At 37.3% G+C, this 27744-nt stretch overlaps 1 protein-coding gene and 1 long non-coding RNA gene across 2 annotated transcripts; one reads left to right on the top strand and one right to left on the bottom strand.

Annotated features, from left to right (window-relative positions):
- Window positions 1-113: 113 nt before the first annotated feature.
- Window positions 114-27744, top strand: LOC121254652 (protein EXPORTIN 1A). The gene is made up of 32 exons (XM_041154772.1): window positions 114-593; window positions 1410-1526; window positions 9056-9148; window positions 9249-9320; window positions 9598-9705; window positions 9782-9864; window positions 10244-10382; window positions 10471-10539; window positions 10638-10715; window positions 10881-10943; window positions 11029-11073; window positions 12023-12130; window positions 12211-12318; window positions 12987-13190; window positions 13699-13758; window positions 14216-14326; window positions 18004-18101; window positions 18437-18545; window positions 21050-21115; window positions 21235-21333; window positions 21427-21507; window positions 21635-21724; window positions 23301-23386; window positions 23659-23739; window positions 23826-24008; window positions 24390-24456; window positions 25097-25207; window positions 25389-25496; window positions 25569-25706; window positions 25787-25924; window positions 26001-26105; window positions 27057-27744. Exons 1-32 carry the CDS (start codon window positions 495-497, stop codon window positions 27177-27179), a joined length of 3240 nt encoding a protein of 1079 aa, XP_041010706.1. The 5' UTR covers window positions 114-494; the 3' UTR covers window positions 27180-27744.
- On the bottom strand, window positions 3037-14558 carry LOC121254654. The gene is made up of 3 exons (XR_005938687.1): window positions 14463-14558; window positions 10156-10158; window positions 3037-3056 (listed from the first exon to the last, which is right to left on the bottom strand). It is a non-coding gene; the product is annotated as an uncharacterized LOC121254654 (long non-coding RNA).

Raw genomic sequence — 27744 nt, 5'->3', positions numbered from 1 at the left:
GGCCTGGTGGGTCACCACACTCTCCGGTGGGTCTTAGTACAACTTAACGGCCCCAAAATGAAGTCTCCAAAACGGCAAGCGTAAACAAAACCATTGAAATCTCGTGTCTGATCAAAACGCCAGCAAACTCTCGTCTATCTACGAGTGCGACCACCGGAGGGAGGGAAGCTGTGTCGGATTAAAATTATTATTATTTTTCAAAGATAGCTCTCTCTCTCTCTCTCTCACTTTTTTATTTTTTTTAAAAGACCCAATCTCCAATTATCGTTCCGCTCCCTCTTCTAAACTAATTCTCTGCTTCATTCTCAAGCTATCCCCCTCTCTCTCTCTATAAAATCCTCTGCCTCTCTCTCTCTCCAAACTAATTCGTCTAATCTCTCTCCACCTTTCAAGAATCTTCATCTCTCCTAGGGTTTTTGCTTCGGGTTTTAGGTTCCGTTTTGGGTGCGTACGGTCACTAGGGTTTATCAGTGAGTGTATGTTCTTGGGGGGCGATGGCGGCCGAGAAGCTTAGGGACTTGAGCCAGCCGATCGACGTGGCCTTGCTCGATGCTACCGTCGCGGCCTTCTATGGCACCGGATCTAAGGAAGAGGTGAGAAATTTTTTCCTCCCTTATCGCTCTCTTTTCTGTTTGCTTCCCCAGAAACTGCAGGAAAATTGAAAGCTCCAGATTCGAAGGCACGTTGACGAATATCTTCGAGTTTGCTTCAAAGAAGCTATGCGAATACTTGTCTTTATGCAGTCTCTCTCCCCCCAATGAATGCGGGAAAATGAGGGAAATTATAACTCTTCATTTTAGGGTTTAGTGCGTATGAACTCTTCAGTTTTTCTGGGTTTATTACTCATGAACTCTTCTTCAATTGGTCGTGGGGATTTTGTTATACCTGTGGTGTAGTTTGAGTGTGTTTCCTCGTGTAACAAGTCGGTGTTTTAGGTTGCTTTGAGGCATTGCAATCTGAGCTTTATTTTTCGATTTCTACAAATAGAGAAATTTCGTTGGGGTTGTACAGTTTTGCCTTCTTAAACCTTATGTCGGTTTTCTAATTAAAATAAGTTATTTTTCGTGGGAACTACTGCAATTCAAGAGCCGATGGGCGTCTTTATTTTTGAGGAATTGTTTCCCACCATAAATTTAACATCGGCTCGTTTCCGAGGATCTCATTTTCTTCCTCTGCAATTCTTGTAGACCATCATTACATATATCCGCACTGTTTGCTCCTAACTTGTAACTAGGTTTTCTCTGTTGTATACTTCCTGTCTACTTGGCCTATGCCTATTTACTTGTTTCAATAAAATTTATGTTACTTATAAAAAAAAATGTATATATACATATATATATATATCCGCACTGTGAATTCTGTTCGCGCACTTCTCTTTAATCTGGATTCACTGTCTGTCGGTGATGCAGAGGACAGCAGCAGACCAAATTTTGCGGGACTTACAAAATAATCCAGATATGTGGCTTCAAGTTATGCACGTCCTACAGAATACAAAACACCTCAACACCAAGTTCTTTGCCTTGCAGGTTTGTAGCCTTTTGTGTATAACAACTCATGCTAGCGCATTGATTTTTACAAAGTTCTCTCTCTATCTTTTGATACGTTTTAAATTTTTTTTAGGTAAATGGTAAATCCGGTTGTGCAAATTTTTCTTTTTTTCTTTCTTCTTGATCAGTAAGGCATATTTTATGAGGAAATTAATATTAATAGCACGAATAGTCTTTTGGGAACCATTAATCACGATTCTATAATATACGTGACTCAGGGGGAACAGTCTGTTTGAGTTCAATACCAAAATCTTCACGATGAGTCTGGGCTTTGATTGTTTAGCCATGAGTGCCTCTTCTGAAAATGCTAGCACAATATCTAAAAAAGATGGTGGTTGGATTGCCAATAAAAAAAGAAAAAGAAAAAGATGGTGTTCAGATGTAAACTTTGTTTGAATTTGTGGAGCTATATCAGTATAGGTAAATGGTAGTTACAGATGGTTTGAGTTCTCTTAATCTGAATGCAAAGCCAAAAAATCTTAATGTAAATATTTGGAAATGATAACATTTTGAATCCACAATCCTCAAGAAAGGTGACGAGATTCAAACCTACTGTCGGCCAGCCCCTGACCTGCAAGTTTGGATGGCTGGTTTAGCATCCCTTGTTGCCTCTGTGCCCAAAACAGATGCAATATCGTTGAATGAACTTTAGTCATAATGAATTAACACCTTTGTGTTTTGCTTTCTGAACATGGAAAAGTTTTAGATTTGTACCAAGGGGAAGCTTGAATGTAAGGTCAGCTTCCAGAAAGTTGTCGGATTGTTTGTTGAGCCCTAGATGCTCAGCAACAAAGTTCTTGTTTTGTTTACATGATCTCTTATTGAGGCAAGCATTTAACCATGAAAGACACATTCTTTTAAGTCTTTGATTCTGGATTGTAAATAATTAGATCCTTCATATTGAGCAATTAATTGATTGATGGTAGTTTCTATTTTGTTGAATTGGATCCAGTTGACTCAATTGAGAGGGCCAAGATACTTTGATACATTTTTTTGTAAACCCAATCAATTCTATTTCCCTTGCCTACTTATAATTTGATGGAAGAAAGGAGGTGATATTTTATATGTTTCAATCAAAATAGGGTCTTTCCCGCATGAGTTGTATTACATGTCCAAAAAACTCCCATATACTCGGGCCTTTGTCTATTTTATGCTCAATAAATTTTTTTTATTGATAAAAAAAAGCAGCTCCTGGATTCGTTGCAAATAACTTTGCTGCAAATTTTGCTGACATGAAAGTATTAGAAAGAAACTTATTTGAACTTCAAAGTCTATGTATGTAGCTAAAATGAAGTGGTTTATAGTCTTGCATGCATCCAAAAATATTGAAAATATTCCATAGACCTTGTGCTTGAACCTTCAAAAGCATCTTAAATGTTTTTTTGAATGTGTATATCTGCTGCCGTTATTAATTAGCGTATTCTTTGAAACTTACTTGCTTTTTAAGGATAAGCATCTAATATCTCTATTAGTCTTGTGCTTTTGTCGAAGGTTTGACTGTAAAATTTTCTCTCCCCTAAAATATTTTCTCTCAGTACATTTCTTGTTTTGTTGGTTTTTTCCTTGCCGTTGGTTGTGGTGCATTAATAGCAACATCTCCTTGTGGAGATTAGTGTATTAGTCCAGTTTGGGTTACCGTGTTGGTTGGCTTTGATGAGGCTGTGCGGAGAGGTTGTTATTGATCAAAAGCTATTTGAGTTCAGAAAGGAGAATGAAAGGTGGTGGAGAATCACAGAGAGTAGTCGTCTTGTGGTGAAATATATTTTCTTGGATCATGAAGCCTTGGGGTTGTTGGGTTCTATGGTGAGGGAATGTGTAGCATCATTGGGCTCTTCAGAGTTCTTGAGAACTTGTAGAAAAGGAAATATTGTGTTAATGGTGCGGAGGGGTTGTAATAATAAAGGCAGATTTATCTTCCTCTCAGAGTTTGGGCATGATAAGAGGAGAGGTCTGTTAGTGGTGCCGGAAGGAAGGGGGAGGGGTGGAGGAACTTTGGAGAAGGTACAGCCGTGAGTGCTGTGGTGCCAGGCGTGGCCATTTCAGAGATCGTGCAGAGTCGTGGGGGAGATGACAGCGTATTGTTGGGGTCAAATGAGGAAAATATTCTAAGGGTGTTGGGTGATATGGAGGAAAAAGTCTAGACTCTTTTAGATGAAATATATTGGCTGAAACATTGCGTCAAGGGAAAGGATGTGCTGAAGATGGGCTTGGGCCGTGATTCGGGCTTTATTGAAGGGGCTTGGGCCGTGATTTGGGCTAGAGGGAGATGGGCACAGGAAGGGGTAATGTGGAGTTGTCTGGGATGGTGATGGGTACTGGGTTGGGCCAGGCTGTAGGCCCAAAGAAAGGGTGGAGGGCTTAGCAACAGGCGATGCCAGATATTTCGGCCCAGGGGCCGAGTCTTTCTCCGGTGGCGCCGATAAGCTCCTCCCCAGTTTCCACACCGGCGCAGAAAGAATCGCCGGTCACGGTCGACCACCACGGTGAGCCGGTAGAGTCATTTCAAAGGGAGGATTTGGAGGACGGCAAGATGGTAGAGGAGCTAGTAGTGGTTGAGACCATGAGGGTTGACTTTCCGTCTTCGTCAGGTGGGTTTTTGTTGGAGAGTGCTTAGACTCAGCCGTGCGTGGTGGTCGAAGGTCCAGATGTTGGTCTTGTGCAGTTAGCTCTGGCAGAGGATGGGTATTTGGTTGATTTCCCGTTGTCGCCTCGTGGGCTGTCTTTGGAAAATGCACAGATGCAGTCGTGCGTGGTGGACGGAGGCCCAGAGGTGATTCTTGTGCAGTTAGTTTTGTCGAAGCATGGCTCTTCATTACTGGGTCTCCGAATCACTGGAGATGAGTTTTGCTGAGGGGGAATAAGTTTAGGGATGGGGTTGAAGAACTGAAATTTTTTGCTTCTGCCAATGGGGAATCAGATTCAGTGTGTGGATCGGAATTGGTTTTATTTGTTCTTGCTAGTACTGGTGAGGAGGGGGCCATTCTAACTCCTTTGTGTACACTCCCTCCCAGCTCTAATTATGGGAGTTGTTCGTCAAATTGGGTTTTCAAGAAGGTAGAGGTGATTCAAGCTGTCATTGGGGTTTCGTTTGGAGGTTACAGAGAACAATTTAAGGCTCTCCTTGTAGCACTTGAGGCTAGCTATTCGAAGTCAGTCACAAAGTGTGATAGGGAACTTAAAAGGCTAACTTGTTCCGTTAATTATGATGTGAAAGAAGGGAGTGACGGAAGGGATAGATCGAAAGGGAGGGGCAATATAGTTTCTTATGAAGCCTAAGATTTTATCATGGAATGTACGGGGGCTCAATGATCGCAATAAACGCCTCCGTATCAAATCATTATTGCAGATTTGGAAGGGTGATGTGGTGTGTTTTCAAGAACGATTCATTGATAGGAAAATTGTGTGAAGTTTATTGTGGTGCTTGTATGTGGGTTGTCTTTGGGAGCCTCAGGTGGAGTGTTATTTATATGGGATAAAAGAATGATTGAGTCGATTGAGGAGTGTATTGGAGATTTCTCGATTGTGACTCGATTAAAAAATGTGGTTGATGGATGGGAATGGGCATTTGCAAGCTCCTATGGTCCTAACGTGGATAGAGACAAGAGAAGGTTGTGGGAGGAGTTGGCGGGCCTATTCTCGTTATGGGATGTGCCGTGGTGTATGGGGTGTGATTTTAACACTATTCACTATCTTAGTGAGCAATCAGGGCACTGTTGAAATTCTATGGCCATGGAAGAATTCTGCGAGTTCATCTTTGATCTGGACCTCATGGATCTCCCTCTAGTAGGGGGTGACTACACTTGGTCAAATGGGCGGGTTTGATCGAGATTGGATAGATTCCTTGTATCTCCTTCGTGGGAAGCTCAATATCCGGAAGTAAGTTAGAAATGACTAGTTCGAGTCAGTTCAGATCATTTTCCTATCCTTTTGGATTGTGGCGGTATTCACAGGGGGGGCCAGTATTTCAAATTTGAAAACATGTGGCTAACAATGGATGAGTTTGTAGAAATGGTACATGCTTGGTGGTCTTCATATAAGTTTATTGGTACTCCAAGTTACATTTTTGCAGGCAAGTTGAAGGCACTGAAACAAGACTTGAAGTGGAATTTGGAGGTTTTTGGTCACATTGACAATCAGAAGTCTACACTGTTGGAGGAACTGCAAGAGCTAGAGGATAAAGAGTTATTGAGAGATAATTCGGAGGAGGTGTTATTGAGGAAGGGCATGGTTATGACAAACTTGGAGTGGGTTTTGTTGTTAGAGGAGACTTCATAGCAACAAAAATCCAGGGCTCTTTGGTTGAAAGAAGGTGATAGGTATACAAAGTTCTTTCACAAAGTGGTTAATTCACATCGGTGTAACAATGCTATTGAGTTACTTCAATCAGGTTCTCAGGTGCTTTCTTCTACTCCTGAGCTAGAAAACCATATAGTACATTACTATGAGAACCTTCTCATAAAATCAGTTCCTTGGAGGCCAAAGTGATGCCTTGCATTTTGAGGCAATGGACTCGCAGAGTGTGAGTGTTTTGGATAGACTTTTCGTTGAAAAAGAGATTTACAAGGTCATATCTGGCATGACTAAGGATAAAGCATCGGGGCTGGATGGTTTTTCAATGGGTTTCTTTCAAACTTGTTGGGACATTGTGAAAGGTTTTCAGTGAATTCCACTCTTTTCAAAAGTTTGGAAAATTCCTTAATGTGACATTTATTGTTCTCATTCTTAAGAAACACGGGGCTTTGACTATTGAAAACTTTCGGTCTGAAAGTCTGGTTAGTAGCGCATATAAGATTATCTCATAGGTTTCTTACTAACCGGCTTAGTCCGGTGTTGGAACATATTATTTCTAAGTCTTAGAACGCATTTATTCGTGGGAGACAAATTCTTGATTTAGTACTCATTGCAAATGAGTGCTTGGACCACAGATTATGGGAGGGAGGTTCAAGTGTTTTGTGCAAGCTTGACATGAAGGCATATGATCATGTGATCTGGGAATTTCTCTTATACTTGCTTGAGAGATGTGGTTTTGGGGATAGGTGGATTTCATGGATGCGTCATTGTATTTCAACAGCCCAGTTCTTAGTTCTGGTTAACGGCACACCTGTTGGTTTTTTTGTTAGTTCACGCGGTTTGCGGCAGGGAGATCCTTTATCTCCTTTTATAGTTATGGAGGCTTTAAGTAGGATGGTGCAAGCTGCTGTTGAGGGAGGTTTTTTATCTGGCTTTCAGGTGGGCAATGGTTTTGGTGGCCCTATTATCATCTCACACCTTCTTTTGCAGATGATACGTTAGTTTTTTGTGAAACGAATAGTAGCCAGATCCAAACTCTACTATCACTGTTACTTTGCTTTGAAGTAGTGTCAGGGCTAAAGGTGAATATGGGCAAGCCTGAGATGGTTCTTGTGGGCGCGGTCTCTAATATCCTCAGTTTAGCTAGCCTCCTGGGTTGTAAGGTGCCTTCTTTCTTAAGAAAATATCTGGGCCTTCCTCTGGGAGCAACTTTTAAGAATAGAGTTATATGGGATGAGGTGGTGGAGAAGATAGAAAAAAGGTTGGCTGGCTGGAAACGGGTGTATTTATCAAAAGGGGGCCGCCTCACTCTTATCAAGAGTACTCTCACTAACCTCCCAACATATTTTTTTATCTTTGTTTCCTATGCCTGTAGGGGTGGTGAACAAAATGGAGAAACTCTTTAGGGCGTTCTTATGGAGAGGCATGGGGGAGGAGAAGAAATTCCATCCGGTTAGATGGAAGACTGTATGTGCCTCAGTTGTGAATGAGGGGGTTGGGTGTGTAACTTGAGAACTTTTAATAAAATTTTATTGGGAAAATGGCTTTAGAGATATCATTTGGAGGGGGGATCATTGTGGAAGGATATTATTGATGCTAGATATGGTGTCGCCTTGGGTGGTTGGTGCTCTAATGAAGTGAGGGGGGTATGGTGTGGGTTTATGGAACTATATAAGGGGTGGTCATGCTTTGCAAATCAAATTTGCTTTGTAGTTGGTGAGGGCAATCGAATAAGATTTTGGCGGGACGTGTGGTGTATTGATGCTACATATGGTGTCGCCTAGGGTGGTTGGTGCTCTAATGAAGTGGGGGGGAGTATGGTGTGGGTTTATGGAAGTATATAAGGAAGGGGTGGCCATGCTTTGCAAATCAAATTTGCTTTGTAGTTGGTGAGGGCAATCGAATGAGATTTTGGCGGGACATGTGGTGTGGAGACCAAGCATTGTAAAGGGCTTTTCCGGCTTTATACCTTATTGCAGTTAATAGGGAGGTTTCAGTGGCGGACGTGCAGTTATTTTCTCATGGTGCGCACCAGTGGAATATTCTTTTTAATAGGGATTTCCATGATTGAGAATTATCTATTATTTCAGATTTTTTCAGCTTACTATGTTCCACGGAGACTCCTATGGCGCATCGAGATAGTTTGAAGTAGAGGTCTAATAATCACAAGATATGTACAGTTAAGGCGTATTATAACATCTTGACAACACATCTTGACAATATTCTGTTCCCCTAGAAGAATATTTGGAGGTCTTTTGTGCCTTCTAAAGTAGCTTTTTTTGTTTGGAATGCTACTCTTGGGAAGATATTGACCATGGATAACCTGAGGAAGAGAGGATGTGTAGTGTTGGATTGGTGCTACTTGTGTAAAAAGAATGGAGAATCTATGGACCATCTCTTGCTACACTGTGAGGTAACAAGGGTGTCGTGGGATGAAATCTTTCAAAGGGTTGATGTTGCTTGGGTTATGCCTATGAGGGTGGTGGATTTGTTGGGTTGTTGGACAAAGTTGCAAGGCTGTCATCAAGTGGCAGCAGTGTGAAAGATGATTCCATTGTGCATTATGTGATGTATTTGGATGGAAAGGAATGTGCGTTGCTTTGAAGATAAGGAATGCACAATGACCGAGTTGAAGAATTTTTTTCTCCACACTCTAATGTGTTGGTTTTCCACTATTGTATTGCATGGGGACAATGTTCAGGATTTCTTGTCTTTAATTTATCGTTTTTAGAATGTATTTAGGAGTTCTTATGTATACTTCTTGTGTACAAGGGCTATGCCTATTTCATTCATATATATAATATCTATCTTTTATTGATAAAAAAAAAAATGTATTTTTGATAAGGAAGGTAATTCTATTCATGGAGCAAAGGGGCACAAGCTAAGTATGTAGGAAGCATACAATAAGAAACACCTTACTATTGGGGGATGGGGAAGAACACTATTCCATAAAATCTAGAAAGCTAGAGGAATAAAAGCCATTGTACTCTAATCATAAAGAGAATTGAATGTAATGACTGTCAATTCTAACATTTTCCTTTCACATTCTTCAATGGTCTAAGCATCCTTAAACACAAGTGGACCATCCTCAAAATAACTAAATCGCTACGACTACTAAGTTGTTTTAACTGCACAAGGGGTCTGAAATTTGTCCTTGAATTTTTAAGCCATAGTTTTGATTGCTGATCGGCATATTTATCTTTGGGCGTCAATTATAGGTTTTAGAAGGTGTTATAAAGTATCGGTGGAATGCATTGCCTGTTGAACAGCGAGATGGAATGAAAAACTACATATCTGAAGTTATTGTGCAGGTATAATTTGTGTAGTGATTTTTTACGTGTATTTTAGTTGATGTTATACATAATTTTTATTGTGATCTAATGCTTCCTCTTACCCCCTTTTCTTGTGTAGCTTTCAAGTAATGAGGCTTCTTTTCGAATGGAAAGGCTGTATGTCAACAAGCTCAATGTTATATTGGTTCAGGTATGCTTTGTTTAATCTCCCCCAACATACTGTTTGGAGGAGTTGATTACTGTTGTCTTTGACGTTGCCTAATTTCTCATAGTGTGCAAGGGGTACGTACTATGACAAGTAGGGGGATGCTTATTACTATTATTATTTTTCTTTCTGGCTTTTGTTGGATCGGACGTGTTTTGTAATTTTTACCTGAATCTGATTGAGTTGTAGATGTTTTGACCTTCTTTAAAAGAAGTATTGGCTTTAGTTCATGTTATTGTAATAAGGTGTATTCAATATACAGATATTGAAGCATGAATGGCCTGTCAAATGGCGAAGCTTTATTCCTGATCTTGTTGCAGCAGCTAAAACTAGTGAAACAATTTGTGAGAATTGCATGACTATATTGAAAGTAAGTCTATTGCTATATGCCTATTCATTTAATTTGGGTGTGGAATATGTAGGTGACATAATTTGTTGGTTTTCAGCTTCTAAGTGAAGAGGTTTTTGATTTCTCAAGGGGAGAGATGACTCAACAGAAGATCAAAGATCTTAAACAGTCGTTGAACAGGTAATTGCTGGATGGAGTTTGAATCAGTAGGGATAATGATTCACAAGACACTTTCTTGTTTTTTTTTTATAAGTAAGAAGATATTTTATTAATATTGAAATAGGCATAACCCACTACACAGGAAGCATACAAATAAGCCTAGTTAGGACCACACTTTTATAAGTGTCATCTTCATTTGGTAGAAATTAACAAAACATTTTTTTTAATGGTATGAAAGTGTCTTTTATGTGGATCCACTAAGCCCATTCTTCTATATTTTTGGCATGTGCTTCTTTTAGATTTTTCCATGACTACCTTTTCTATCATTTATATATTACCTTTATACTTGCGAATGACGGAGAAAGTCTCTTTCTGACAAATATGTTCTGGTTGTTTACAGTGAATTTCAACTTATTCATGAGTTATGCTTATATGTACTATCAGCATCTCAGAGAGCTGAGCTTATACGTGCTACATTATCCACATTGCATGCTTTCCTTTCATGGATTCCCTTGGGTTATATTTTTGAGTCCCCATTGGTATGCACATTCTTCTTGTGTTGTGGATGTTTTCCCTATTTGAGAAATTACATTTGTACTTACATTCCATATTCTGTTTGTGTCTTAGCTTGAGACACTCCTAAAACTTTTTCCAGTGCCATCATATCGGAATCTTACCCTTCAATGTTTAACAGAGGTACATCATTCTTCCATTGTATCAAGATTAGTTTTTTAATCTTTGATTGTTGAGTGATCAATTTTTTTCTTTTCTGCTTTTCTGTTTTTGTTTTGCAGGTCGCAGCCCTTAATTTTGGGGACTTCTACAATGTGCAGTATGTTAAGATGAATAGTATATTTATGGTGCAGTTACAGGTCTGTCTGAACATAACCATTACTACAATTTTGATCTGCAACTGAATTTCTGATGTCTGGGTCTTGTGGATACATTCTTAAGACTATTCCTAATAATTATATCATTTTCAGTTTTTATTACCTTTGATTAATTTTATTTATTGGGATTTTTTGGATATTATACAGGCCATCCTTCCCCGTACAACAAACATCCCAGAAGCTTATGCACATGGATCTAGTGAGGAGCAGGCAAGTGTTTTTAATGTTGATTAGGGCACAAAGCCTAATGTTATCTGTGCTTGTAACTAAGTTTGTATTTTTGTTGTTACTTCAGGCATTTATTCAGAACTTGGCACTGTTTTTTACCTCATTCTACAAGGTAAATGTTTTTGCCCATCGCATGGAAGGATGTTATACAAAAAATTTAACCATATATACAAAAAACCAATGGTAATATGGGCATTGTTTTGGGTTGTGCCTTGGCAGTTCCCTCGTGGTAGGGATGTGTCAATCATGTAAGAGTGGCATTAATTCCTTGCTTTCTCCTTAAAATTTGGATAGGCATTGGGCAACGCACAACCACTTTTTTATGTATATCAATTAAGTCTCGCACGCTCGCATTTGTTGTTTATAAAAAGGAATCATATAGTTCCTAACAAGAGGCACTGGGCTATGCACAACCGCTTTTATGCATACCTATTAAGCTCGCACGCTTACATTTGTTGTTTTTATCTTACATTTGTTGTTTATAAAAAAGGGAATCATATAGTTTCTCATGAATCTGTTGAGGCTTGTGTGCTCACATTTGTTGTTTATAAAAATGGAATCATATAGTTCCTAACAAGAGATACTGGGCCATGCACAATCGCTTTTATGCATATCTATTAAGGCTCGTGCGCTCACATTTGTTGTTTATAAAAAAAGGTATCATATAGTTTCTCTTATAATTAGATTCAACTGTACACCTAGTCACTAAAAAGTAAAAAGTTCTTTGCTTGGAAGTATGCTAGTTAATCTAAACATGTGCGTGTGATCAGATGTGTTGTGTACGGTTGTATGTCTATTTGTGTCCTTGTATGTATATACATGCTAGTGTTAACTATCTAAAAATAAATAAATACTAGTGTTCATTAGTTTATATGATTGAATCATTGCTCTATTCTAATGATTGTATTGCTGAAACTTTCCTAGTTAGATTGGATGGAATAGATTGGCAGGTCACATAGGATGTGCCTATTCTCTTTGTGCCATATGTTTAGTTCTCTTGCCCACCAATTGTGCCTGGAGCCTTTCATAACCATCTTTCTTACAACCTCCTTATTATGTAGTTTCATATCCGAGTGCTGGAAACCACTCAAGAGAATATAGCTGCCTTGCTAATGGGTCTTGAATATCTTATTAGCATCTCATATGTGGATGACACAGAGGTTTTTAAGGTATATATATCTCTCTCTCCCACATTTACACTAAATTTCCATACTTAAAACTCTCCTCCTTCGTGGTATGATTTGAACAGGTTTGCTTGGACTATTGGAATTCCTTGGTTTTAGAACTGTTTGAGGCTGAGGCACACCATAATCTTGATAATCCTGCAGTTGCAGCTGCAAATATGATGGGACTGCAGGTATTTGTGGATATGTTAAGATGAATTGTTTATCCCTTTGGCATGAGAGGTTCTGCATCAAAATTTGGAAGAGTTGAAGTTTGATTTCTAAATATTTCTTTGTTTCACCAACTCTCCCACAAACTTCTTGCACTAGTTTCCACAAAACTTCACAATGATGGTAGTCAGAGTTGGTGTAAGCGCTGGGCACACAAGCACAAATACCGCCTAAAGCCTAGGCGCAAGCACAAAGTGCAAGCGCATGCCTGATTGAAGAACTCCATTAAATACATTAAAAAGGTTTAGAAAACAAGATGGTAATTTATTTAGCCTATTAACTCAATTTATTAGAGTATTATGCTACATGAGAATCAAGTTATCAACTAATTACAAAAAATTTAAGAGAACTACTACAATCACAAAGAGATTTCATAAAAGTAAACTTACAAACTGATGTGACTTTATGTGATACGTTAGATATATTTTATAATAAAAGTAACTTTTAAAGTGAGAATCTTCCCTAGGGCAGCTGTCCAAACAAAAAACCCACTCTTTGCGTAGCCTTGACCCTTCAAATACTTCTCCAATGAGAGGAAGTTTTAGCTCATGGATATATGAATTCTTTCCTTTTTAATATCTATCAGCTTGATTCTTATGTTATTTATTTATTTTTATGATAAATTGCAAAGATGCCATTGCTCCCTGGAATAGTTGATGGCCTTGGTCCGCAACTTCTGCAAAGGCGGCAACTATATGCTGGCCCGATGTCAAAGTTGAGAATGCTCATGATCTGTCGAATGGCTAAGCCTGAAGAGGTTCTCATAGTCGAAGATGAAAATGGGAATATTGTTCGTGAAACCATGAAAGACAATGATGTTCTTGTTCAATATAAGGTAACAAGCCTGGTTTTGATGATACCTGAATAGTCTGTAATTTTGAAGCCATAGGGGTTCATATTTTCTTCTTTTGGAATTCCATGCTTCAAAACTTTCAATCTGCCAGCCCTCTCCTTTCTCATCCGCTTTAAAAAAATAAAGATAAAAATAAAAGAAAAGAAAGAACATGCGTTTTGTTAATGCCTTTCGGATGAATAATATGCTCTAGACTGTTAAGAAAGATGGCCTCATACACGAATTTAAGGTAATGAAATATTTGTTTAATGTGAGGAGTTAGGTGCATCTAGCATAATATGGAGTATAGTTTCTACTTACATGCCACAAATCTGTTCAGATTCGTTAACCACAAGTGCATTGACTTCTTGGAATGTGAACCCTTAATTAAATATGCCCATTTCTTATTGGTTGGCTTCTTGATCCTAAATGTGTTCACCATAGAGAATTTCTGTATAAATCTACGTTTGTTTTATCAGGATCTATAATAAATAAAAGTTCACTGTTGCAGATCATGAGGGAGACACTTATCTATTTGTCACATCTTGACCATGAGGACACTGAAAAACAGGTAAAGGATTATGATAGCAGTTGTACATTCTATGTTTTCGTCTAACAGATATTGTGATGCTGTTCCCTCATACTTTTTGACACATATCTATACCATGGTTTCACTAACGGCATAAAGCTATGTGCACAAATAGCTGTGGATATATATATATATTTTTTGCCATCAGTAATTGAAAAAATACAATTTACTTCCCAGAAATTGAATCTCTGATTTTTAACAAAAATACGAAAGAGAAGTGTGTTAAAGCATTTTTTTTTATCTTTTTTAAAACCAGATAGCTTGTTCACCCCCACCCCTCAGGATTAGTCCTTTCTATATTGCACAAAATATGGAAAAATATGCTTTTGTCCACTGGTTTAGTTGTGCCCCTACAAAATGGGGTACATTTGATTTGACTGCGAATCCCCTTCCTATACGATATTCTAATGTTCATGCTTCTCTGTTTTTCTGTTGGAAGATGTTGAAAAAATTAAGTAAACAACTGAGTGGAGAGGATTGGACATGGAACAACTTGAACACGTTATGCTGGGCAATAGGATCTATATCTGGCTCCATGATGGAAGAACAGGTATGTTTTATGTTGTCTTCCTCGAAAATAAAAGATTAGCCTTGCATTTTTTATGATTTCTGAGATGCTTGTCAGAAATGAATTTTTACTTGCTCCTCTGCTTCCTAGTTATCCGAGTCTGTGTGATAGGTTTGACTAGCGAATCAAATTTCAAGTGGTATAGAACATGGGTAGTTATGCCTTCTTAGTAAGTAGGTTACTCAAAATGAGATATTTATGGTTGTATGTGGTAATTGTAGCTCAAGTTTGCTAAAACTTTTTGTAAGATTTGAGTAACCTAAAATATAGTTCAAAAGGATAAATAGGATAAGGAAAATGTAGAAATATTTGGATTGACAAAGTTTTTATTGTTTGGAACAAAAGTGTACCATGTTTTGGGTTGAATGATCCTTAACATTGTTCATTTGGCTAGCAGTGTATATTCCTAATCCTGTCCATTGCCTTTTTATGCAAATTGTCTTTTGTTATCTCTACCATTGGATTATGTGTACTCATATCTATTATGCGTTGGGCATATCATCGATCAATTTCTGGTAACTTTTCAAATCACAAACATTTGATAAGATCGATCAATCATGTGCTGATTGGTTAGAAAGGATGTTTGAAGAAGTAGAGGTGCATAAAGTGCTAAAAGGAATGGACAACGATGAAGTGCGGGGACCAGATGGATTTTCCATGGCATTTTTTCAGGTATGTTGGGACATACTCAAGGAGGATGTTATGAAGGTTTTTGCCAAATTTTACACACATGAAATTCGAGAAAAGTCTTAATGCAACCTTCATAGCCTTATTCAGAAGAAGGCAGCCGGTGGAGGTGAAAGACTTTCGCCCTATAAGTCTTGTGAGTGGAGTGTATAAGATCATATCCAAGGTTCTTGCCAACCGTATGAGCACGGTCATGGACAAGATCATTTCGAAGCCTCAAAATGCTTTTGTTAAGGGGAGGCAGATTTTGGATTCGGTACAAATAGCAAATAAATGTTTGGACAGTAGAATTAGATTCGACACCCCAGGTATCCTTTGCAAACTAGATATGGAAAAGGAATTTGATCATGTTAATTGGGACTTCTTGGTTTATGTTCTTGGCAAATTTGGCTTTGGGGAGAGGTGGCACAATTGGATGAAGTATTGTTTCACAATCGCTAGATTCTCGATGTTGGTTAATGGCACTCCTGAGGGTTTTTTCAGTAGCTCTCATGGATTGAGACAAGGAAATCCTTTATCTCCTCTTTTCTTTGTCTTAGTCATGAATGTACTGAGTAGAATGATAAAGGCAGCTGGGGATGGGTCTTATTTATCTGGATTTTTAGTGGGCGGTACTTCTTTTGGGAGTGTCAATGTATCTCATTTTCTTTTCGCTGACGATACTTTAATTTTTTTTTTGATAAGTAAAATATATTATATATCAAAAGAGAAACCAAGTATACTGGATGTATACAAGAAAACACCTTGCCCAAAATGATCCAAAAATCTCCTAATGACCCAAAAAGCCCGTGAAAAGAACAACCCAAAATACACCAGACCAGTCCCCAACCCTTGTTTCTCGTAGAACTAAAACTCTATCCGAACACCCAACCCCAAACCCTTGATTCTCCGTCTTCACAATGTCCTCCCTCTAGACTTCCCTCTAGTTGAGCTACCACCCTTTAATTTTTTGCGAGCAGGATTCTAATAAAATCGGTTCATTGAGAGCACTCTTGCTTTGTTTTGAAGCTACTTCCAGCCTTAAGGTGAATTTGTCCAAATCGAAACTGGTTCCGGTTGGCTTGGTAAATCATTTTGGAGACTTGGCTGAAATTTTGGGTTGTAAGGTATCTTCTTTGCCTATGAAGTACCTTGGTCTTCTTTTGGGGGCTCCTCATAAATCCAAAGCAATATGGGATGGCATGATGAAAAAATTGAGAATAGATTGGCGGGTTGGAAAAGAATGTATTTATCCAAAGGGGGAAGAATCACTCTTATTAAGAGCATGTTATCTAACCTACCTATGTACTTCCTTTCATTATTCCTTATCCCGGCTGGTGTGGCTAATAGGATGAAAGGAATTTTCAATGTTTTCTTGTGGGGCGGATTGGGGGACGAGAAAAATTCAATCTGATTAAATGGGACAAGATTTGCACTCTCCTACCTTGTGGAGGTCTGTGGATTAGAGAGTGAGGCTTTATGGAGGACCGTGGTTGATGTCAAATTCGGAAGTCCTTGGGGAGGCTGGATTTCTAATGAAGGGCGAGGATCGTATGGTGTGGGTGTATGGAAATTTATTAGGAAGGGCTGAGAGGATTTCATTCGTAATTTTAGATTTGTGGCGCGGGGCGTGGAAATAGAGTTAGATTCTGGGTTGATGTTTGGTGTGGTGATGCTGCCTTAAAGGAGACTTTTCGTTCTCTTTTCAGAGTTGCATTGCATAAGGAAGCCTCTATTGCTGATTACATGGACTCTTCGAATGACTAGCTGCAGTGGAATGTGTCATTTACCAGAGCAGTTCAAGATTGGGAAGTGGGAGACGTCTCTGATTTCTACAGCACCTTGTACACACTGAATTTGGAACATGGCGTGAGGACAACCTGTTGTGGACACACTCTGGGAACAAGAAATTTTTGGTTCATTCTTTATATAAGGCTATGTCTACCCACTCTCCTCAGAATTTCCCTTGGAAACGCATTTGGAAGAGCAAAGTGCTTCTAAAAGTTGCTTTCTTCGGTTGGCTGGCCTCTCATGGTAAAATTTTGATCATAGACAAGCTGAGGAAGTGTGGTTTCTTCATAATGGATTGGTGCTTCATGTGCAAAAGGAATAGCGAATCGACGGACCATCTTCTTCGCCATTGTGATGTGGCGAAGGCTCTATGGGATGAAGTCTTCTTAAGGCTGGACATCACCCAAAAAGGTGTTGGACCTATTGGCTTGTTGGAGCGAAAGACGGGGAAACCGTCAAGTAGCGGATGTTTGGAAGATAGTGCCCTTATGCCTTATTTGGTGTATATGGAATGAGAGGAATGGAAGATGTTTTGAAAATTGAGAACATTCATTGGAGGGGATTACCAGATTAGAGACTCATTTTTCCAAACTGTGTTACTTTGGGCTAAGACTATTGTATTAGATGGGGGTAATTTTGGTGACTTGTATGCGTCTTTTTTTCTTCGTAGGCTGTAATTAGGCATTTCTCACTTGTATACCACCTTTGTACTCGGGCTATGCCTAGTTCTAAAGATCAATAAACTTTATTAACTATTAAAAAAAAAAATCACAAACATATTTTTTCCTTGGAAATTTTTTATATGGATCACACTGTATGGATGGGATATCTCCTAGCATCTGTTGAACTTGATATTTGACCGAGTGTGGCATGAGAAGAGCATGTAGCCTTGTAATCTGACTTTGGGTGTGGCATAATATAGTAAATAAGCTCATTATTCTGTCATTGCTCTGTTTTTTTTCTGTACTAGAATAACGTGCATACAGGCTCCATTTTTTTCTGAATGCAAACTGTATCCATGTGAAGATGAATCTATCCACTGAATATGGTCCTTTGCTTGTACAATTGTTTGATTGGTGCTATAATATGAGTTCACATTTTTATGTGTCCCGTTACTTGGGCTAATGCCCATTCCTCATCGATAAAATTTTTATATACTGATAAAAAAAATGTGTTGACATTTCTTACCTTCACTTTGGCAGGAAAACAGATTCTTGGTGATGGTGATTCGTGATTTACTGAATTTATGTGAAATCACAAAAGGGAAAGATAATAAAGCTGTTATTGCAAGTAACATTATGTATGTGTACCCACTGTAAAAGGCTCTCAGTGCATTTGCTACTGGTTCCTACCCTGCATTTTCCAATCAGGCATTCCACATTTCGATGCTTCCATCATTATAGTTGAACATTCTAGAGAATCAAATTTCTTTATTTCTTGTATTTTCTTTAGCTTAATGGTACATTTCATGAGTTCATCAACATGTTATGCCTAATTGAAAATTGGGGGAGCCATGACAACCTAATTTACGGAATGTGATGATAAAAGAGCTTAACTGTGGGGAATATATCATATATTGCTTAGTATTGACATGTACCAACTTTTCAATTTTGTAATTGTCACCTTTGTTGGCAGGTATGTTGTTGGACAGTATCCTAGGTTTTTGAGAGCGCATTGGAAATTCTTGAAAACTGTCGTGAACAAGTTGTTTGAGTTCATGCATGAAACTCATCCAGGAGTTCAGGTTATTGTTGCTTTTATGATTTTTTTTTTTTGTGTGCAGATCTTGATGCAATTGCACCCAATAAGATGACAGAATATGTGTTGTTTCAATTCTCTCAGAAAGTTATGTGCTTGCTTAGTTCCTCAAAGAGTGTTCTGTGCAGAAGTCATATATTAGGATGTTATGATTAATGGTGTACGACGTGTTACTGAGACAAGGAAATGGTGTACGACTTGTAAAAATTAGGGTGGTCCGTGTTTGTGTCGTGTCAGGTCATGGACATTTGTTTATATGGGTCAACCCGAATCCGATCCGTTAAGCTAATCGCGTCAAACTTTCAAACCCTAATCCAACTCATTCAAATAACGGGTTGTGTCATGTTACTTGTTTTGACTCGTTTAATAATTAATTAGACGTAGGTCAACACGAAATGACTCAGTTTAACCTGTTTCATGTAAATGAGTTGAACTAACACGCATAACCTATTTGTCCTGATTAACATAATTTCACATAAAAGCTAAAATCTATATTTATTAGTAGTCACAGTATCGTAAAAAAAAAAAATAAGACTACCTACTAACAAAAAATATCAATGTTTTTGAAATTTTAACCTATAATAAAACCAATATTACAAACCCTACAATAACAAATATAAGCATAGGTCTAGAATTATAATCCCAACAAGAAAAACATAAGCATATTGAGAAATATCAATATTACAACTCAACAATAGTAAATTTGTAATTTTGAAATACTTATAAAAAAAGTTGTAATTTTGAAATAAAATTCAAATGGGTTATTGCGGGTTGATTTCGGGTTAAGCGGGTTGACCCGTTTATTAATCGTGTCTTAATGGGTCAACCCGTTTTGACCCAGACTCCCTAATTTCGTGATGTGTTCGTGTTGGGCTCACGGGTTGTCACATATTTTCACCCCTAGTACAAATCGATTTTTTGGTACTAATTGTTGGTGTTAATGAGAAGTATGATGTCTAAATAACTTTCTAAATTTCCTTCATTCTGTATTAGAGGTGATACAACTTTTTAGCTCTAAAATTTGTAGAAACGGTAGGATCAGTTATCATTCTTTCTTTTATGTATGAGACATCAGTCTTTTTATTTTCTGGTAAGTATGAGACGATTGCCTTTTCAAACAATGATATAATTGCATTGATTTATATTAACTACAAGTTTTTCTTGTGTGGAAAGATTTATGTTGTGGTATCAGATGCATGCTCCCTTTTAATCTTTAAAAGCCATTAAGGATATGCTGCTGACATGTTTTATAAAAAAAAAGCTTATTATGGTCTATTTTTCCTTTATTTTTCTTTTTGAGTTTTCGGGGGGCTGGAATGGCTGTCAAGAAAGTGTGCCATGTACACATTGTTCGAAAGGTGTCTTTCTGCATAATCAACTTTTGTAAAGAGATAAATAAGAATGTAGTCATGTTTTTAATATCTAGTCTATTCAACAAAATATGAGATAAAGGTTGACGTCCAGCTTAAAGGTTTCCTGTGTATGTGTATTCGTATCCTTGTCCCCATTGTGACTGTATATATTGGACATCATATGTAATGTCTTTTGTATAATATGTGTCAAAAACTTAATTCCACTAATAGTAGAGAAGTAGAGTTCTCTTACCTCTTGTCCCTTTTGAGGGCACTATTCCTTGATCTAACTTATAGTTTATTAATGAGCGGTTTTATTTGCATCCCTCAGCCAATCCTGATCTAGTGGAGGACTCCACTTTGAAGCATGATGTGTAAGAGTAATCATGTATTCATGCGTGATTTGTAATTATTAATTCAACAACATAGAAATGATCGGAGAAGTCTAGTCTAAATTCTTTTATAAGGAATAATAATTTTATTAAAAAAATGTAAAAGGCGCATTCCGAGTACAGCGATAAATGTACAAGAAAATCTTCTACCTTGGAAGTAGAAAAAGATGCAATATTTAGCATGGAGAGAATCCATATTCTCTTCAAAAGAAAGGGGTTGTTATTATGAGGAATAAGGGCATTATAGAAACAACGGACATTAAATGTCTATTTAGAAGTCTGTTGGACATCATAGATGTCCAGTCTGAATGTAGAAGGTTCCTGCTCCTTTTTCTATCTTCGCTCTTCTTTAACCCTTTGCATAATGGTGCTTGTAGATGGAAAGCTCTGGACTGATTTAGTGTTGCTCTGTTTCTGATGCATATGATAGAGTTAACCCTAACCTTTCCAATATACCACTAATGAAACTGCTTTCTACGGTAAAAAAAATTTCAAATCAATTGCAAGTTCTTCTACACTGTCTGGGCTATGTCAGAAAGTGTATAGAATTACACTTCTGATATATCTAAAAAAAAGTATGTACACTTTTGATGTTATGTTATGAATTTTATCTTGGACATAACTAAGGTGTGTCTGATTTTTTTTTTCTTTTCAACATGTGCAAATCTCTAATTTTAATTTATTTTATTTGTGTTGTTTTTGCATGCTCACGCTTTATTTTTACCCTTGTGTTGAATCTACTTCAGGATATGGCCTGTGACACATTCTTAAAAATCATTCAGAAGTGCAAGCGTAAATTCGTAATTGTACAGGTACGCGTTGCTTTAAAATTTGCCTTATTTTGGTTAGCATTAAGAATCTCATATACTTCTGTTAAGAATAATATATGTTAATTTGCTGCACATTGATGATGTGCTTCTCTTGTTCTCAGGTTGGAGAGAATGAACCGTTTGTATCCGAACTTCTATCAGGCCTTGCAACAACCATTGTTGATCTTGAGCCCCACCAGATCCATACATTTTATGAATCTGTACGTATTTTATGTCCCGAGCAATTCTGTATTGTAGAGATTTTGATGTGCTACGTTTTAACACCCCACTTTATTTATTTATTTATTTTCCAGGTTGGTCACATGATACAAGCAGAATCAGATCCCCAGAAACGGGAAGAATACCTTCAGAGGTTGATGGAGCTACCAAATCAGGTATGCCTGGAATTGAAGTTTGATTTTTCAGAAGAAGCATGCATATATACACATTCTGCACAAGTTTTTTTTTTTATTGTTTTTGATCTTGTGGGCCATGGTATTTTGCCCCCTTTTGTGGATGTAGAAATGGGGTGAGATTATAGGGCAGGCACGCCAAAGTGTTGATTTCCTGAAGGATCAAGATGTAATCCGGACCGTGCTTAATATTTTGCAGGTATTGTTTTTTAATCAACCTTGTAACTTCCATTGGATCTCTTTGAGTGGTACTTGATGTGGTATTTTGAATCTGATGCTCATTGGAAGCATTCGTTTGCATATTATGTATTCATTAATAGATGTTATTCTCATATGGCTTTATGAGTCTTAGGGGATGCTTGGAAGATGAGATGAGATGAGATGAAAATTTTGTGAATGTTTGTGAATAGTAGTGAGATAGTTTGAGTTAAATATTTATTGGGTTTTGAGAAAGGAGAGAAAATGTTGAATAAAAAATATTATAAAGTTAAAATATTGATAGAATATAATTGTTTAATATAATTTTTGTTTTGGGATTTGAAAAAGTTAAATTGTTTTTTGTTTTTTATTTAGAAATTTGGGAAAGTTGTAATGATTAGTTTGAAAGTGTTTGTGTTTAAATGATGTTTGGAAAGAAAATAAGATGGGATGAGATGAGATGTAAATTGTTTCCAAACATCCCCTTAGTGGTGCATCAGTTGTAAAATCTAAGAACGGCAATTCCATCCATTTTACTGAGGCCCTGCATCATATGCTAATTGGCTTAGGTTGGGAAGTCTTAACCAGGTGGGCAGGCACAGGCTTGAGTTTATGCCTATCTTGTGTTTGGCAAAGGCAGGTTGAAGGGTTCCCGCCCTATCTCAACCCAAGAATAAATACTAAATTGCTCTTGGTTGTTTTTTAACATCTTCTTCTCACTCTCATGTGAATGTACCTATGTACATAGTTATGCATGCATGCAGTTTAGTTAACTGTTCTATTGTATAAAATTCGCATAAGTTTTTTATTGGAATCCAGTATGTTTCTTTTGTGTATTTTGTTGGGTTTGTCTTTTAATAGCATCTTTCTAAATTGTTTGGTCTGTAAAATTCGCATGTACTTATTTAAATAAACACCCTTCCAAAGTTTGGTTTGAATTTGGGCTATTTGGATGTTGATAGAATGTAAGGAAAAAAAAATAACGTTTTGGCGTTTTGCCACTAATAGTCTTGCTTTTTTAGGCTGGGGCAGGGTGAGATAGCTGGGGCTATCAGGTGGCATGGGAATGGGTATATTATTTTGGGTATCAAATGATGCCACACCTAGACAACGTTGGTATAGATGTTAATGCTTGTTAAGCAGGGAAGGGATGGGGCTGTGGACATCTTCCCTGCCCTTGTACTTTTGATTTTAGTAGTTTGTATTTTCACATTGTATAAATTAAGGAAAATGTTGGCTTTCCATGATAGGTGTGACATTTTGAAGGAGCAAAATAATATATTTAGCCTTTTTTTTTTTTTTTTTTTTTTAACAAGGGTTGTATCACTACTAAGTACATTATCAACTTGCAAACTAGAAATGAAAAATTTCCCTTTTTTCCTTTTTAAGTCCTAAAACTTGTTACCAACTACCTTGTTATTTTTTCTGTTATGAGACTTCTCTATTGAATTTTCAATTCCTTTTAATGAGTTTTGAATTTGCTCCTGTGGCCCTTGTCTGTCAGATTATTTCTGTTAATTTTTGTGCCTGTTCAAGGATTGAATGTGCTTTGAAGAAGTGATTGTTGCAATTTTCAGACAAATACAAGCGTTGCCACTTCACTTGGAACGCATTTCTTATCTCAAATTTCTCTGATCTTTTTGGACATGCTTAACGTGTACAGGTATTGTAACCTATATTTATGTGTACAACTGTTTATAGATGTTAATTTTGTTGCCTTTGTTATGAATTGGTTTGCTTTATCCATGGTTTTTGCAATTGTAATAGATTTCAATGGCTTGAATAGCCATGATTTTCTTGTATTGCTGGACAGTCATGCTTAGGTGTGACTCTTGTATATGTCTGGCATACTTGGGCTATGCCTATTTATTTCATAAAATCCTTGTTTTACTGATAAGAAAAATGTTATCCTTGGTCTTTGATTTTCTGTAACAGAATGTACAGTGAGCTTATATCAAGTAGCATTGCAGAAGGAGGGCCCTTTGCATCTAAAACATCCTATGTAAAACTATTGCGGTAAACATAATTAGTTTGTGGATTCTCCATCTGTTTTTCCATATAATATCTTATAAATCTAGGCTTTAATCTCATTTATGAATCAGGTCAGTTAAAAGGGAGACTCTTAAGCTCATTGAAACGTTCTTGGACAAGGCTGAAGATCAACCACAGATTGGAAAGCAATTTGTGCCCCCAATGATGGATCCTGTTCTTGGTGACTATGCTAGGAATTTGCCCGATGCTAGAGAATCAGAAGTTCTGTCACTTTTTGCCACAATAATAAATAAGTATGGTATCTTTCCTTGTTAAAAGAAGTATGGCATCTTTTCTCATTATGTTGGCCTTCCACATTTTTCTTTTATTTTGTTGAGGTGAATCAAAGGTCTTGCAATTGAAAATGACAACCTATGACTCTATTAGACCCGCAACAGATTATTCCATATATGTTCTTTTCTTCAGCTGGAAAAATATCACTTGATGAACACCCCTCCAACCGTTTAGATAAGAGTGTAATCCCATCAGCCCTTGGAATCATTTGACTTTATTCTGATCCTTTCTAGAAAGCAAACATCCTTTCTATCTCAATGCCCCAATTGTCCAAGTAAAAGATATAGAATTCAGCACAGCATCTTTTCTTGATGTCTCATTTTTCATGCCTTTGTATATAGGTATAAAGCTGCAATGATAGATGATGTACCACGCATATTCGAGGCAGTTTTTCAGTGCACATTGGAGGTGAGGGTTTAACTAATATATTTTCTAGTTTTAAATTACTTTTTTCAACTCAGTTCAGTGCTGACAACATTTTTACCATGGGCCATGATGTTAGTTGAACCTAATTTGTGGAATATTTTCTTTCCCAAATTGGTATGAACTAAGTTGAAGGTTGGACAGCATTCTAGAGTTTTTTGAAAATTGAATGTCTGTCCAACTGTTTTAAAGTTCACTAATATCGTGTTACCTCTCGTATACTCCCTGCGTACTTGGACTATGCATATTCTTATTGATATAATCTTTTACTTATAAAAAAAATATCATGCCCATGTTAGAAAGTACTTTATTCATCAATTTGCTTTTCAAGCAGCCTATACGGTTGTACTTTTTTTTAATATTTCAAGTTCTCTCTTGTTATATCCATTAATTTGATTTTCTCTATCTCATTTATTTATTTATTTATTCTTGAGTTTGTACAATGTTGGTGTCAAAGTGTGCCCATGGCATAGGATGTTGCTTTGCATGTTCTATTCACACTGGGTTATGAGGGGAGAGAAGATGTATTAGTATTGTTTCCAAAAAACCACTTGATGTTTAGCTCACTCCATGTATGTTTTGCTTTAGTTGTTTGGCTAACATGTATGTTTGCTCTGCCCTGCAGATGATTACAAAAAACTTTGAAGATTACCCAGAGCATCGTCTCAAGTTTTTTTCTTTACTTCGAGCAATTGCTACACATTGTTTTCCTGCATTGATTCGTTTATCAAGTCAGGTTTGTGTTAAAAAGTCTCCCTCTGTTGAAGCTGTTGCTTCATATATATTTTTTAAGATACAATCATACAATGCTATTTTGCTGGATTTTGTTTGGTGTTTGTTTTCACAATGATATTTTAGTCATTCCAAAGGCCTTACCAATTTATTGTTGGTCCTTGTCTTTTTTTATTTTCTTGCAGCAACTAAAGCTTGTCATGGATTCCATTATATGGGCATTTCGGCACACAGAAAGGAATATAGCTGAAACTGGGCTGAACCTTTTATTGGAAATGTTGAAAAACTTTCAGGTGTAGTTTATTATTTTACTAGTCGGTTTGTCAGCATCAAGGACACTAACAGTATTTTTGGTATGTCGACAGAATTCTGAGTTCTGTAATCAATTCTACCGAACATACTTTCTATCAATTGAGCAAGAAATATTTGCTGTCTTGACGGACACCTTTCATAAGCCTGGGTTCAAGTTGCATGTCCTTGTGCTTCAACACTTGTTTTGCCTGGTAATGTATCTTATAGTACCTTCACTAGTCATATAGCATACAGTTCATATTGATTGACATTGTCTTTTTTCTTTCTGCAGGTGGAGTCTGGTGCATTGACGGAGCCTTTGTGGGATGTTGCTACGGTTCCTTACCAATACCCAAATAACACAATGTTTGTTCGTGAGTACACCATAAAACTACTGAGCACATCATTCCCTAACATGACTGCATCAGAGGTATGTAAGAAATGAAACTTCATCACTCTCCTCTCTCTTTCCCCTGGCTGCATGCTAAGTTGAAGGAAATTTTCAGGTCACTCAATTTGTAAATGGGCTATTTGAATCAAGAAATGAGCTCTCTGCATTTAAGGATCACATAAGAGACTTCCTTGTGCAATCAAAAGAATTTTCTGCTCAGGTAATCATCTGAGACAGTTGATGTTGCATACGATGCCTGGTTAAAATAATTTTTTGTTTACCTATAATTTTTTTTATTCTATTTTCCGTGTTATATATTTTTGCTTGTTTTAAGGTTAGGATTGTTATCGTTTGAATGTTTATTTGTTCTTGTGGTGGTTGAGTTTCATTTGTTGGAAAGTCTTGCTCACTCGAGCTAGTGCTTATTTGGAATTCTTAATGGTAATAAGATTGAGGATTAAGTTGATATATTGAAATTGATTTTTTAATCAAACTTCTTTCACAAGTAAGTTTATATAAATAGTTTATATATTTATATAAATTAGAGTTTTCATATGTGAGAAAAATGGTGTTTACGCTCCACATGATGATGCTGCTTTACCACATGATGTGGCTGTTAGAGTTGTTGCATTCCCTGTGATATACAATCAATTTTTTTTCTGTTGTATGGATTATGTATTACTACTTGTATAAAAAAATTGTATGGATTATGTGATATTGGTAATGAGCAACTGCCTTGTCTGTTTTTGTTACAGGTATGTTTAATTTTTAGAATAATGTTACATGCAGTCATGAAGTGTGCAAGCGCCGTGCAGTCGCTTTGAAAAAGAGGGGGTCTACTATTAAAAAATTAATTTTTTTTTTCATGTGGGTCCCGTATATATTCACAGTTTTCAAAGTGATTGCGTGTTGCTTGCGCACTCATGACTGTACGTATCATTTCTCTAGTTTTTAATAGTTATTTTATATTTATTTTTGCCAACTTAGCTTATAAAAAAAATAACTTAACCATTTCCTATATGAATCGCTTTCCAAGTGGATGGTTAAAACATCTATAGCTTGAGGAACTGCATTGTCGTGCACCAGTTTGTTCTGTTATTCTTGATTCTTTTTCTGTTGAAGTAGTGATAAATGTTGTATGGTACTTGTAAATGCTCAAAATCCTCTGCAGGACAATAAAGACCTTTATGCAGAGGAAGCTGCTGCTCAGAGAGAGAGAGAGCGACAACGGATGCTTTCTATTCCTGGGCTTATTGCCCCCAATGAGATACAGGATGAGATGTTGGACACATAAGATGGCTAATCGCGCAAGGGATCCAACTCGTGTGCTTCTGTAACTTGAGTTGCAATGGAGCACCTTGATTCCTTCGTATACCAGATTCTGTAGATGCGTGGTCCGTGGACAGGAAAACAGCAAGCAATTTTCCCCATTGTTGTGTCCCTCCTGTTCCCCAGGATTTTCTTATTGAAACTGGCATAAATTACTGAGGTGCTTGGGCGAAAAGGTTTGGGTGCTGGCGATACTGCCAATTTGTCTCCTCCTGGCTGGGTGTAGATGATCTAGTTGCTAATATAGGGAGAAATTTGAGTTTGAGTCAGTGTAGGGGTTTTGCTGGATCCAGCTTGATATTGTGTTTGCAGGATGAGATGCGGACTATTTAAATGGTTCATCACCAAGTATCGATGATTCGGCGTAACGTATACTAACCGTGGAGGCTTGTGCAGAAATTCCTTTGGTTCATAGAATGTGATATTTTTTTATTTTTGCTTTAGGGGCCCCCTTTCTAGTTTTTTTTTTTTTTTTTAATCCCTTTCACTCCTATAGGTTTTAGTGAAATTCAAGTACTGGTTGCAGTTAA

The sequence above is a fragment of the Juglans microcarpa x Juglans regia genome, chromosome 3D (assembly GCF_004785595.1).
Source record: "Juglans microcarpa x Juglans regia isolate MS1-56 chromosome 3D, Jm3101_v1.0, whole genome shotgun sequence".
Lineage (NCBI taxonomy): Eukaryota > Viridiplantae > Streptophyta > Magnoliopsida > Fagales > Juglandaceae > Juglans > Juglans microcarpa x Juglans regia.
This window is presented reverse-complemented; position numbering and strand designations above follow the sequence as displayed.

Excerpts from the sequence above, each read along its gene's own strand:
- LOC121254652 (XM_041154772.1), top strand. The coding sequence starts at position 495 with ATGGCGGCCGAGAAGCTTAGGGACTTGAGCCAGCCGATCGACGTGGCC. Across the intron at positions 12,319-12,986 it reads CAAATATGATGGGACTGCAG|ATGCCATTGCTCCCTGGAAT; the intron begins GTATTTGTGGAT and ends TAAATTGCAAAG. Across the intron at positions 18,102-18,436 it reads GTTATTGCAAGTAACATTAT|GTATGTTGTTGGACAGTATC; the intron begins GTATGTGTACCC and ends CTTTGTTGGCAG.